Consider the following 14108-nt stretch of genomic DNA (forward strand, 5'->3'; position numbering starts at 1 on the left):
CGCCTAAGATTAGAGCAATGAATAGACTTAACGGGATACTCTGAAGATATTTGTAAAAAAGAGTAAAATTAACAAAGCAAAATGCAAAATTCATCAAAATCGGATAACAATTAGAAAGTTACTAAATTTAAAGATATTATTATTCCGGTGAAACAGTTCTAGGCATGTCTTAATGAATATTCATTATGTGGCTGATGATGTCATATCCGCGCTTTCCAATTTTTTTTCATTTTTTCATGAATGTGATTAAGTAACAGCAATGTGGAGTAAGTTGCAGCAAGAAATAACTGATGCCCTTATTTGGTTGTCAGTCCAAGGGTTTTAGTTCTTGGTCGAAGATTTTTGAATAAAACTAATTTTAAATGATGAAATACAAAAGAACAAGTGGGGACATGATATCATCAGCCCACCCAATGAATATTCATGAAGAGTGCCTAAAACTGTTTTACCGGAATAATGCAAATCTTTAAAATTAAACAACTTCGTTATTGTTATCAGATTTTGATCAAATTTTCAGCATTTGGCTGTGTGAATTTTACTTTATTCATTGAGATATAAATATCTTCGGCCCGGCGCATCCCTTAAATCAATTAATGGGCAAGGACAATGATAATCGTTACTATTCTGTTTCGCTTGTTTTGAAACGCTTAGTGGAGTCTCCAATCTTTCGGGGCACAAAAAATCCATCAAATCTATCTGTTGCTTGAGGCTTCAATTGAAATCGAATTGGCCTTCAATTTCATTTGTTGTGGGTTCACCTTCTGGTAAGGCTAGTTTGATCACGATCTTCACAAATACAATGGTCGAACAAAGCGGGTACCCACACATGCCATGATCAGACTGGTTGTTGCAAGGTTTAGACAATTTATTAGAAAATTGATATTTTAGAGAAGATGGAAGTGGTTGTCTTGGAATACCCACAATGTTCTTCATCCACGCTGTGGGGCTTGAAATCTCGAGATAATAGAAGCAAGAAGAAATTCGTTTTACTAATCAAATACAGTATGTAGTGCGAATTGTTAGGGTGCACTGACTTCACGGAAGTTTAGCGGCGGATCCCTGATGTTAAAATGGAGGGAGCTGTGTAGTAAAATGTGTGTGGGGGGATGTGTGTGTTTTTTTAGTGTGAGGGTGTGTGGGTGTGTATGAGGGTATGTATGTGGATGAGGTAATAGGATGTGATAAGCTCTTGACTAAAATAAGCACTTTCTCTTTTCCACAAAAGAGGGGCACACGAGGGGGTACAAACTGTGTAACACATTCGGCCAAGGGGAAGGGGGCGCCCTCTGTCGCTCATCCGCATCTGCCAAAGGGGAATGAATGATTTGACTGGTACCCAGGAACAGAAGGGCGGGTTCCTGTGATATCGCTTGATTAATCAGAATTGATGGGGAATAAAAAGAGTGATAACGAACATGATAGATTGAAAGTGAGCTCACTATTCCTGTATTTTAAAAAGTGTTGAAAAAATAATAGAGGAGCAAAGGAAACGGAATTCTTTAATGATTTCCATTACTTGAAAAACAAATTGGGCGGTCGCCCACCTCCACCCCCCCCCCCGCCTCCACATCGGCAATTATCAATTGAAAATTAGCACTTATTTATTTTTTGTCAAATGCAAAATTTGAACAATTGATTTTTAGCGCAAAGTATAAAGTAATTATGAAATAAATATCAAGATGTTATATGTGTATGGTACTGATTAGTCCAAGATAGAAGAGGCATAACCTTGTTTTTTCATGTATACAATATTTTCATATTTTTTTTTTTGTTCAATTCGAGGGTGCATATGCTGATTACGAATCTGAATGATGTCACTTGTGTAACTTTGAGCATTTTCCGCAAATTGGCAAAATCCAATATGGCCGCCAATATATGTTTCTTACCCATGAAAATCATAAAATTGCCAGCAGTCTGGTTATAAATGTATGTAATGTGTGTTGCAGGAGTGAAATACTCTCTGAAATAATTTTTTTGTTTTTTGTTGAAAAAAATTATTTTCTTGATATTCAAAATGGCCGCCATAAACCTCTGTATACACTATTATGTACAATATGAATAGGGAAAACTAATTTTTTACCAAAATGATCCCTAAACTGCAAGTAATTGTGATCTATGGGGAAAGCAAGGTATGAAAATCATCAATGGTAATAACAAGATACATCATTTATTGTGTCATGTATTAAAAAAACTGTTGTATTTTATATCCAAATAGCCGCCACTGGCCCAAATGGTATTATGTATTAAGCAGGGGACAAAAAAATCACAAGAGTGAGCACTAAAATGCATATTATTAAGATAAACGAGTGGAATAATGACTAAAAACATTGTTCACAAGGTATATTATTTAATGTGTCATGTAAACTATGTGATAAATGTTGTATTTTGATATTCAAAATGGCCGCCAAAGGTCCTCAAAGTATTATGTACAATGAGAAACAGGACCGAAGAAATCGCAAGGGTAAACACTGAAATTTGTGATAAATAAATGGGATACTGTATATAAACATAATTTGTAAAGAAATATATCATTCAGGTTTAAAGTTTGTGTTTAATACTGTATTTTGACTTTCAAAATGGCCGCCATAGACATTGATTGTATTATGTAAAATGCGAACTGGGAAATCAATTTTTACAGGAGTGAGCACCATAAATGCACGTAATTCTGATCTATGAGTAAAACATTGTCTCAAAGCATAATTTATAACAAGATATATCAGTTCTCCTGCAAGGTAGGTGATAGATAGTGTATTTTGAAATTCAAAATGGCTGCTACAGGCCCTAACATTATTATGTACAATGTGAATGAGGACAAATAATTTTAACAGATTTTTCGCTTTGCTTGACTAAATGGTGGTGTATGAGTAAAAGATTGTCTGAAAACATGATTACTAACGAAATATATATTATATAAAATTCAGGTAATTATTGTTATATTTCAAAATTCTAAATGGCCGCCATATGCCCTTTTGTGAAAATTTTCTGTCCTCATTCATATTGTACATATACAGTAAGGGCCTATGGCGGCCATTTTCAATTTCAGAATGCAGCATTTATCACCTATATTACACCAGATATGATATCTCGTTAGGAATCATGGTCTCAGACAATATTTCACTCTTACATCACAATTATATGCAATACGTATAGACGAACAAAGCCAAATTTTGTCAAAATTATGTGTACCAATTTACAATGTGCATAATACTTTTAGGGCCTATGGCAGCCATTTTGAATTTCAAATTACATAATTTATTACCTCCCTGACCAACACGTGATGTATTACTTAGAAATCATATTTAAGACAATATTTTTACTCGTACATCACAATTACATGCATATTTTATGATTCCCACTGAAAATAAGTTTCCCTAAACGCATGCAACATAATTTAGTTAGGGCTTGTAGTGGCTAATTTAAATGTCAAAATACACTATTTATCATTTACAAGGCAGAAGAAATGATATATTTCATAAAAATCGTGCTTTCAAATAATATTTCACTCATACAAAAGGATTATATGGATTTCATAGTCAAGCAAATCCAAATTCTTACAAAATTACATGTCCCCATTTACATTGTAGATAATACTGTTAGGGCCTATGGGGGCCATTTTAAATTTAACAATACATGATTTATCTTATGCATGATGCTAGAAAACATGTTTTCAGACAATATTTTACTCGTACATCACAATTACATGCATTTTATGTTGTTATTCTTGTGAAAATTATTTTCTCCACTCGCATTGTACATAGTGTATAATGGGCCTATGGCGGCCATTTTTAATTTCAAAATACAGCATTTATCACATAAATTGCATCTTAAATATCATATTTCGTTAAAGTTGTGTTTTAGCCAGTATTCCACTCGCTTATCTTACTAATGTGCATTTTAGTATTCGCTCTTGTGATTTTCTTTTGTCCCCATTAACATTATACATAATACTGTCAGGGCTTTTGATGGCTCTTTGAATACTAAAATGCTTCATTTATTACAAACATCATGAAACGTGACATAACAAATGATACATTTCGTTATGCAATCATGTTTTCATCCATTAGTTCACAAAAAAATCACAATTATTCGCATTAAGTGCACACTATTGTGAAAATTATTTTTCCCCATTCATACTGTACATAATGTTGAATACAGCGGTCTATGGCGGCCATTTTCAATATCAAGAAAATATTTTTTTCTAAAAAATCGTTTTTCAGAGAGTATTTCACTCCTGCAGCACAATTACATACATTTTATAGCCAATCTGCAGGCATTTTTATGATTTTCATGGGTAAATTGCGTATTTTGGCGGCCATATTGGATTTTGCCAATGTGCGGAAAATGCACGAGTGGCCTCATTGAGATTCGTATTCAGCACCCTCGAATTGACAAGAAATCATAACAAATAATTGTATATATAAAAAAAAGTTCGGTCAGTTTTATATGGGGCCTATCGTGGACTACGATGGATCTATGGATTCAAAGGCATTTAGGTTGTTGATTGAACACCTGAAAACGGTTAACAGCAAAATGGTAAAGCCCGCATCCCAAGTGTGTTTATTTTGAGAGCCTGACTGATTAAGTAAAAAGGGAACATTTCCCCCAGCAAGTATTTCCATTAGTATGTTAGGTAAGATATGCGATTGAACGATGCAGTTGTGACATAATGATGACATACATGTATAATAATACTTTATAATAAGTCCAACATGTCCAACATTGTGATTTTACAGGAGGCTTCAAAACAACTCGATGATGTCATTGCCAACAGGCGTTTTTGATGAGCTACAGAATCTGATCGATTTGTAAGTAGGTCTCTTCTATTGTTACGGATGAAGGACACTTCCTGTATGACTGTGAAATCAATGTGAAATCAGTCGAATAAATTATCATTTTTCACTTTCCATAGGCAATGTTTTAGTGAACATGGTAGATATAGGATTTTCCGGCAAAACTCACGCAATTATTATTTTAATCAATTGTGGAGCGTTGTGGCCCAGTGGATTAGTCTTCTGACTTTGAAACAGGGGGCCGTGGGTTCGAATCCCAGCCATGGCGTAATTTCCTTCAGCAAAAAATTCATCCACATTGTGCTGCACGCAACCCAGGTGAGGTGAATGGGTACCTGGCAGGAATTTATTTCTTGAAATGCGTGTGCGTTGTAATCTTAGTAATTACGGCTGCCAAGCTACAGCTGGGCTAATAATATCCAAGTCCTTTGGAAGCGCATAGAGACATTATTCATAACGTGATATGCGCTATACAAGAACTGTTTATTATTATTATCAATATTTTTGGCATTTAAATCAGCGTAGATCGGTTTTGCCGTGCAAATTGTCATTAAATATTTTTTTTTTTTTTTGCATAAGATTTAGGATGTTTGTCGAAGGTTTGTGTGTTCTTTTGATTTAATTTACCGCCCTTTCACACGGTTAACAAATCTTGATTTGAATGATTATTCCAGTGAATAATACAGATAATGACGAATATTTAGCACGTGTGAAACCAAACTAGAACATGATTAGAATAATGAAGAATAGTCAGTCACGATAACAAGAGCAATCTTCATTAGAATTATGATTTAAGATTCACGTGTAAAAGGGTCCTTAGAAACAAGCCAGTTAGCATTTAAAATAGTCAGTGATTGTCGAAGCGTCATTTCTAGCTTTTAAATTAGCATGATTAGCGATATGAGTTCTCTTTTGGGGGGAAGTGATCAATTAAGTTAAGAATGCAGGGGATTAAATGTTACACGTGATTACAAATGTAAGAAATGTAAGATTAAAAATGTGAAAAATGTAAGAATGTGCATAAAAATGCCTGTTTGACGTTGTGATCTAATCTGTTATTTCATTCATTCGTTTTCAAAACAAAGTATATGGGTCTATACAGAATTTTAGCAAAGAAGGGGAGTAATAAATGCACATTCTGCACAGACATGTCTATAGCCATGATAGCATATTGAGTAGGAAAATCTTTGTTACCCTTAACTGCCCCCTTCGCTGTACAGATTTGGAATGTAACAAGAATAATTAACTTGAGACCAAATTGTGATGAATATAAGTACTAAGATGAATCAATAATATATATATATATATATATATATATATATATATAACATATATATGGTAGATCATTTTTCTCTTTTCATTTTGTATGCTGATGGAAGATTAGATAAATTCTTATGTTGAGCATGATGATTGAAAAAAACGAGCATTAATCTCCTATTGTACAACGAGAATTTATACGAAAGAAAAAACAAACAAAAATGATAGAAAGCTGAAGAGATGAAAAAAAGAAGAATATCTAATATAAAAAGAAGAGAGAATAAAAACAAAAAGAAAGGGAATCCGAAAAGCACTGCAAAAAGATCCTAAAGGCAAATTATAATGCACGTTGTGCTAATTTCATTGCTATAATCGAAACTAACTGTTAAAATCATGCCGTCGCGAGAACCGAAATCGATTTGTGCTAAACAGAACTATCGCTTCGGAGAAAAGAAGGGCATTGTTCATGAAATGAAAAGAAACTACCATTCATTCGAAATTACTTAGTAAATATTTAAGCAAGAAAGAGAATATAAAGCAGTGCACGGAATCCGTCGAATTCGAAAGAAAAGAAAGTTAACATTAATGCGATACTCCCGATTTTGGTCGGGAAATCCTATATTATGTAAGTCATATCGTACTTATTCTCCCTCCCTTAAAAATAAATGAATGAATAAATAAAGGAATAAATAATGAATATGTAAAATAAAAATAAAAACAAATAGAATAGATTAAAATAAAAGTAAAATAAGAAAATAATGACAAAAAAATGAGAGAAAAAAGGAGGTAAACTGTTGAAATAATATCTCTTTACCTGGATGATACTTCAAATTATATGACAAAATTCTATTCCGAATTTTCACAGAGATGCCATCTAATGTAGTTAGCTATCGTATGTCCAAAAGTAACCTCTTGAATCGCGGGACCATATACCTCCTTTAATGTTGTTTGCCTCTCACATCAAAACAAGCTTAGATCGGAAAATATGGGAAATATTGAAATTGACAACAAATAAGGATAAATAGCAAAAACACTGCATAATCTGCTACAATTTGATTGTCTATAGAACTAAAAGGCAGTGGGCATGCGGAGATCCATTTGACAATTGACAATCTGTATTAAATAATTGGGTAATAGCATTTTCCCAAATCCCATGATGGAATAGTGCTTAGTTCGGAATCTTATTGTCACTAATTGCAGAGGCATTAGGGACGTGCATGGAAACCAACTTTGTCAGCAGCAGACACAAATCGATCAATACGAATCATTAATACGTGTTTTTCTCAAATTCCATAATAAAGTATTAATTTAGTATGATAGAACAGTGAGTGACAAAAAACATCAAACGATTACAAATATTTTTGCATTGTAGTTATTGTAATCATTGTCTAAAATAGAAATTGCTTTCTTGAAGGTGGTTTTTATCATGTTGACAATGTTAATTGCAACTCTTTCTGCAAAGGGTCCTAGGAACTGTTTCACAAAGGCTAGTTACAAATGCACAATTTCCGTAACATTTTTACCATCAGCTAATCAAATTGAATGATTTTGATATAGCTTTAAACTCTCATAGCAAATTTGCTATTATAGCATCTCTCTCTCTCTCTCTCTCTTCGTTGGGAAACAAAAGATGACCAAAAGAGGAGCATATATTCGCTACACTCATTATTTTTTGTGAATATATATACAATATCACCAACGATAATAAATGTTTATTACGCGTCAATACGTTTTATGCAAAGTACATAAGTCACTGCCCATGTCTGACGCAAAGTATTTTGGGATTTACTAGGATTTCCTTTAGGGAGCTGAATTACAACCGGGGCCCGTGGAACCGAGAGCCCCCTTTCTCCCCCAACACTTTTTTTCCAAAGCCGTGAACAAAACGTTTTAAAAATGTGATTGTGATTATTTTCATAGTTAGACCCTTCCCACAAACGCACACACACACACACTCGAGCGCACTTTCAAAATCATTCCACGGTAACAGGACAGTTTCGGGAAATATCATTTTCTACCCTCGGAATTATTTTATTTATGTGAAAAAACGTTCAAATAGTATTACCAATGATAATGATATATGTCTACTTTACGTCAATGCTTGTTATTATGCAAAGTATATAATCCATTACGCATCAAAGTATGGAGTGATTATTAGGATTTCCTGTTTTCGCACATACAGTAGATATCTTGGCGGATCACAACCAGGGCCCTTTGAACTGGGGACTGGAGCCCCCTACCACCCTCCCCCCCCCCTACGGTTTCCAAAGCCGTGCACAAAAATATTAGAAATGCAACCTGGTTGTGATAATAATATATTTTTAATGTAGGTTAAAAAGACACCATCGCTGATTAAATACCTTGCTTACGGTCATAGGTGCCGCGAATCGAACCCCGGACTATTACAGTCAGGCGTTTTAGACCACTCGCCCACGGCACCTCCACTTATTTGCATGGTCATACCCCCTCCCACACACCCTTTCAAAAGCGCTCCGCGGTCCCTGAAAGTTTCTGGAATCTGATTTTTCCAAAGCCGTGCACAAAAATATTAGAAATGCAACCTGGTTTGATAATAATTATATTTTTAATGTAGGATAAAAAAAAAACATCGCTGATTAAATACCTTGCTTACGGTCATAGGTGCCACGAATCGAACCCCGGACTATTACAGTCAGGCGTTTTAGACCACTTCGCCCACGGCACCTCCACTTATTTGCATGGTCATACCCCCTCCCACACACCCTTTCAAAAGCGCTCCGCGGTCCCTGAAAGTTTCTGGAATCTGATATTTGCTACCCTATACATATAAACTCCTCAAAAAAGTTTGGAAATCTGAGTTTGATCGACAATCCCTCCTCGGTTTTAGTGAATATCAATGTGTAACTGATATCACTAAATATATCATTTAATTTCCTTTAAAATGATACCCTACATGATATGATTATGGTTCACATGGAGGTGCAGTCCCTTGAAATGTGGGGCAGATTCAGAATTCAAAAAGTTGAAAAATGACACAATATTGAAAGTCACGGGGGTCCGTGGTGATGAGTGAGTTTCTGAGCGGTTTCTTTTGTTTTAATGGACCTTAACATCAACATTAAGATGGAATCAAACACACCTCTGCACAAGCAAACACATAACAAACAAACAAACAAACATGCATGGGTATTTCAAACCACGTCTCAAACCATGTTATCTCACACAACCATCACTACATAAACCACAACAAAACATAACAAATGAAAAAGCAGGGGCTTGATTTGAATGTATTTTCATCTTTCATGTCACCATACAAACGAATCATGTTCTGTATTGACCCTTCATGACTATATCTGCTCGTTTTGCAGCTTTTCAATTCAGACCTCACCCAACACTTTCGAATCCTGCTCTTTCCGTGATGGTATGATCATAACAAACATGGTATCATTTTAAAGAGAATTAAATGATCTTTTGAAGGAAATCAAACATGCATTGTGTAAGATTGGGAGTTAGGAGAAATTAATGGCCCAACTCAGATTTCCAAACTTTTTTTGAAAGGTTTATATAATTTCCAATAAAAATGTAAAAATTATATTAACAGTAATAATGAGTGTTTACTAACACATTTCATTATGCAAAGAGTATAATCCGTTACGCATGCCTGACGCATGATTTGTGATTGAGTTATATCAGGGCGGATTCAGGATTTTCCAAAGGGGGAGTGGCCAATTTTTGGAGGAAAATTTTGACAAGCCCTCAAAAAATAGGTTTTCAACCACAAATTAAGGATATTTTGAACAAAAAAAAATTGACAAGCAAAAAAATGGTTTTCAACCACAAATGAAGGATATTTTTTACCCGAAAAAATTTGACAAGCGAAAAAAAAGTCTTTTAATTTCAAAAAAGGGGGGCACAGCTTGGTTTTTCCTCTCAAAAGGGGAGCACATGTCCCTTGTGCCCCCTACGCCCCCCCCCCTTGGATCCGCGCCTGAGTTATATCTATTAATTATACACCCAGGGATCTCGGCGGAATCACGATCACTGACATCAATGTGGAAATGTTTGAAGATCTGACGAAATTAGAAAAACTGTAAGTGTTTGTCTTTTATTATTATCATGCGTCATTATCAATCATTCATTTCACATTCTTCATAAACTGTGACTTTCATTATTCATAACAATATCGTTTCGTCATTTCTGAAATTGTATAATATCACGCTTTGAGAAAGTATAGATATAAGGGGAATTTTTTTATTCGAGGTTGGACTGGCAATTTTTATTTTTTTCCCCAGGGGCGAAGCCCCGAGGGAAAATAGTTACATTGCCAGTCCAACCGAGGATTAATAATTACCACCATGCTTTCAAAAAATGTGTGTGTATTTGAGTTTTGTCAGACGTGTATCAATCAGATATGATTATTTACGTCTGGGACCGACCTTTAACGTCACCATCCGAAAGACGTGACCAGGGCTCGAACCTCTGCATCAATTTGGAACTTCCCCACAGCTTTGATTACAGGCGCACGCCACAACGCCCAGTTCAAAAGGAACGCCTGATATGTTTGTTTTATATCCCTTTTAAACTTGTGGACCTGGTCCTTGCTGTTGTTCAACCAATCTAGACCAAATCTGATGTTGCCGGACCTGTCCTTCTCTAGGCCTATCGAGCTAATGCTAAGCAGTTTTGGGGTAGGCTGCGCGCGGCTTCTACTACCCGACTGCACTTAATGAGGTCCGCTGCGCTGAAGTGGCCGTTGCTGCAGTTGCACTCAAAATGTAAAATACATGTAAATACGTGCAGGCTAAATCTAGATTCTAACTGTTATGCTCCAAAAATTAGTATCGGGTCTTTACTAATCCTATTAGGTATATTTATTCCAAATTTAACGATCCTGTATGAATGTCCTTGGAATTATATTTTCTGAATTGTAATCTGACCCAATTCCAGAGTGTTTTTTTTTATTGTCGGTAAGTTATTTGAGGTATAGCTTGTAAGCTATGTTACTTTATTTACGATCGATTTCGCATGATCTGGGTGAAGTCAAGGAGCATGCGCAGTTCAATGTTGAGAGAAACATCGAGCATGTCATGCGCAGTTCTGCCCATGAAAGTATATCGAAAACTATACGGAGCTATTTGCAGCGATGTCACGGTGTTTTCCTATTAAAATTATACTTTGTCACATGATCACGAATTGACCAATAGTTTATCTTAAATACAAATGAATATTCATAAGAGGGCGATTTCATACGTGTCGTACGGGAATTTTTGATATCAATTTCTAGTTTCCTAGCCGAATGCTTGAGCAATATTTTTTCAGTAATAAACCTATAGTGGGTATTCATGTGACAAACTAATAATCAACTAAAAAAAAATGATTATGGGTAAATTTTAGGTGAAAATGTTGTGTGTCGTACGGAATGCAGAAATGTCCCGTACGACACGAAACATTTTAAGCTCTAATTCACCTCTGGACAAGATATTTTTGTTGGTTGTCATTTTTTTTTTGCATGTCTACCCAGTAGTACTTTAATATTACCACAAAACAAATTGAGTTTCTTCGTTCTTTGGACAGCAGGTTGAAAAATGTTTATATTAAAATGGCTGATTTTTCTAGTATGGAATCGCCCAAGAGGGATATAAACCAAAATAACCTACTTTGCTTCCCAATATGTCGTTGTAATGGCCGGCGTGATAATATATATGTAAAGCGCTTAGAGACATAGTTCCCATTAAGCGCTATATAAATGCGGAATATTATTATGATTATTATTATTTGGCCAGGGAATTATTATTTTCAGTCTATTACATCAAGATACCAGACAAAGTACTGTTTTGAGATATGGACAACACACAATATAGGGGAGAACGGGGATATACAAGACGCTTGATTTGATTTTCTTTCCGGTGATAGAATAGGTTAAAGACCATACTTCAGGAACATTAAAAAACACGAATCTTAAAGCTCTACAGCTATTGGTAACGACTCGAGCAACTCGAGGAAATTGGTTTAAATATGCATCTTAAAGATAAATTCCAGTTTTGGTAACGATCTTAAAATGACTTTTTACAGAACCTATTATAATGACCACCCAAGTGTCTGTTTGTATGAATAAAAAATATGTGCCAAAGGATTTCTGGAAGAAATTGTGTAATTGCTGAGAAATAAGCAAAATAAGCGCGGATTTGATCACTTCCGTCGGGTCTTTATTCCAGCAATAATAATACACTGTCCCACGTGTGCCTATCTGTGTTGGTGATCTTCAGTGTGAATATTTTTCGGCGTAGATTTCAAGATTTCACAAAGTTCATTTATGTAACTGTACAGATCATACCCTCGATGATAACTGACAATTAAGCCTGGTTTTTACAGACTTTCTCATGAAAAAAGTGTTTATTGCAACTACTGCATTTCTCTTTAAAGTTCTTGCTAATGACTGGTATACAAAATTCCTCTAAAACATTGAAACAGCACGTTGCATCTTGCTAGTCTTTGTGAGTTGAATCTGCAACATGCTCATTTGTTGTATTCATTGAGCAGTTAGAGATATATATCGTCCCTTTTTGCCTTGTATTTTCAGGAAAGGTAGGTTTTATTGTCAAAATTACAATACTTTTATAAAATACTTCTGTGGTTGTCCCAATTCACACACGGATAAATATAGATGAATGGTATACCCTAATCATTCTGATTTCAATTGGTTGCATTTTCAGGCTTTCGCAAAGTTCGAGTATTGTCGATACGCCCTCCCTCGTTCGAACCTGTACCCCACGATCCGACGGATGGAATCTCGTTTGAAAATCTTCCTGAAGAACGTGATTCTACGAGTTTTTTGTGGACGATAGTGTATCATCACAAGCGTGGGTAATCTAGGCGTCTTGGTCAGCCGTGCTTTCATGAAGGCTGAAAGTAAAGTACATACGGTGGTCGTCATTAATCTGTGCAGTAAGTTTCCCGGGGGAGGAGGGGGGGGGGGCAATTAAAAAAATAGACTTCGACTGCGTTGAAGCCCCCTCCCCCTTTTTTATTGCAAGTTGGCCCGTCTAACGAGGTCTATATATGTTGATGACATGACTGACTCGAAAACTGTATCAACTCCTAAGTGTTTTACATGGACAAAATAAATCACAATGTGGCTGAAAGCGTAGTTGAGTCGTGGCATAAAGGATACGATTCAAACGCTTAAACTAGGTAGATAGTTTAACATACTTTTTTTTGCTCGTTTAATTTGCCTCTACAAAATGCAGGTTGTGAAATTAGAAGTTATTGATACATTTCTTTTTCTTTTTCTTCAAAAGAAATGGGATTTAAATCATTTGTATTACAATCGAAATGTTCACATGCAGGTATTTGTCATTAGACTCTAAATATGAATAAATATTTTTCATTTTTTCTAAAAGCTGCTGACTTCCTTATGGGTCTGTATCTGCTTATCATTGGCACCCAAGATGTAAAATACCGAAATAAATACAACCAGTATGCGTTGGAGTGGACCAACGGTGTGACGTGCAAGGTTTCCGGTCTCCTCGCCATGATCTCCAGTGAGGTCTCGGTCCTGACACTAATGTTCATATCTCTAGAGCGCTACTTCATTATAGTCTACCCATACAGCTTTCAGAGGATCAAGACAAGAAGGGCGATCATGGTGTTGGCCTGTATATGGTGCTTCGGAACTTTGCTTGCCGTGTTCCCGATGATTCCCGTAGAATACTTTGGGAATTTCTATGGGAGCAATGGTGTGTGTTTTCCCGCTGCACCTCCATGATCCCAGAATGCAGGGTTGGGAATACTCAGCTTTCCTCTTTCTGGGAATCAACACAACTACATTTTTCGTCATAGTAGTGTCGTACACAGGTATGTAAGGGTTTATTCTCAAATCGTCTAATGTCAATTCGTCCGATTGCCAACTCGTCTACTATCATTTGGTCTACCATCAGTTCGTCCACTCACCACATGGTCTACTTTCATTTTAAGCTAATACCATTCCACCTAATAACCAGTTGGTCCAATAACCATTTAATTCATATACCATTTGGTCTATTTGGGCAAGTGTTAAAACTGTACAAAATGAATGAAAATGAA

General features: G+C 35.7%; 2 protein-coding genes across 2 annotated transcripts in view; both read left to right on the plus strand.

Annotated features, from left to right (window-relative positions):
- The window catches only part of LOC121409424 (relaxin receptor 2-like), a 48159-nt gene extending 38039 nt beyond the window's left edge, over positions 1-10120 (plus strand). Inside the window, exons 12-13 of the mRNA XM_041601363.1 lie at positions 4734-4805; positions 10045-10120. Of these exons, the coding sequence (XP_041457297.1) occupies positions 4734-4805; positions 10045-10120 (148 nt within the window). The remainder of the gene's footprint in view (positions 1-4733; positions 4806-10044) is intronic.
- Positions 10121-12881: 2761 nt separating this feature from the next.
- On the plus strand, positions 12882-13791 carry LOC121429799 (relaxin receptor 2-like). Its single transcript, XM_041627035.1, has 2 exons — positions 12882-12971; positions 13427-13791. The coding sequence occupies exons 1-2, from the start codon at positions 12923-12925 to the stop codon at positions 13789-13791; spliced, it is 414 nt and encodes a 137-aa protein (XP_041482969.1). The 5' UTR covers positions 12882-12922.
- Positions 13792-14108: the final 317 nt, after the last annotated feature.

Source organism: Lytechinus variegatus, chromosome 1 (assembly GCF_018143015.1).
Source record: "Lytechinus variegatus isolate NC3 chromosome 1, Lvar_3.0, whole genome shotgun sequence".
Taxonomy (NCBI): Eukaryota; Metazoa; Echinodermata; class Echinoidea; order Temnopleuroida; family Toxopneustidae; genus Lytechinus; species Lytechinus variegatus.

Coding starts and splice junctions, on each gene's coding strand:
- LOC121429799 (XM_041627035.1), top strand. CDS start 12,923: ATGAAGGCTGAAAGTAAAGTACATACGGTGGTCGTCATTAATCTGTGC. Junction 12,972..13,426: donor GGTCGTCATTAATCTGTGCA/GTAAGTTTCCCG, acceptor TTTTTCTAAAAG/CTGCTGACTTCCTTATGGGT.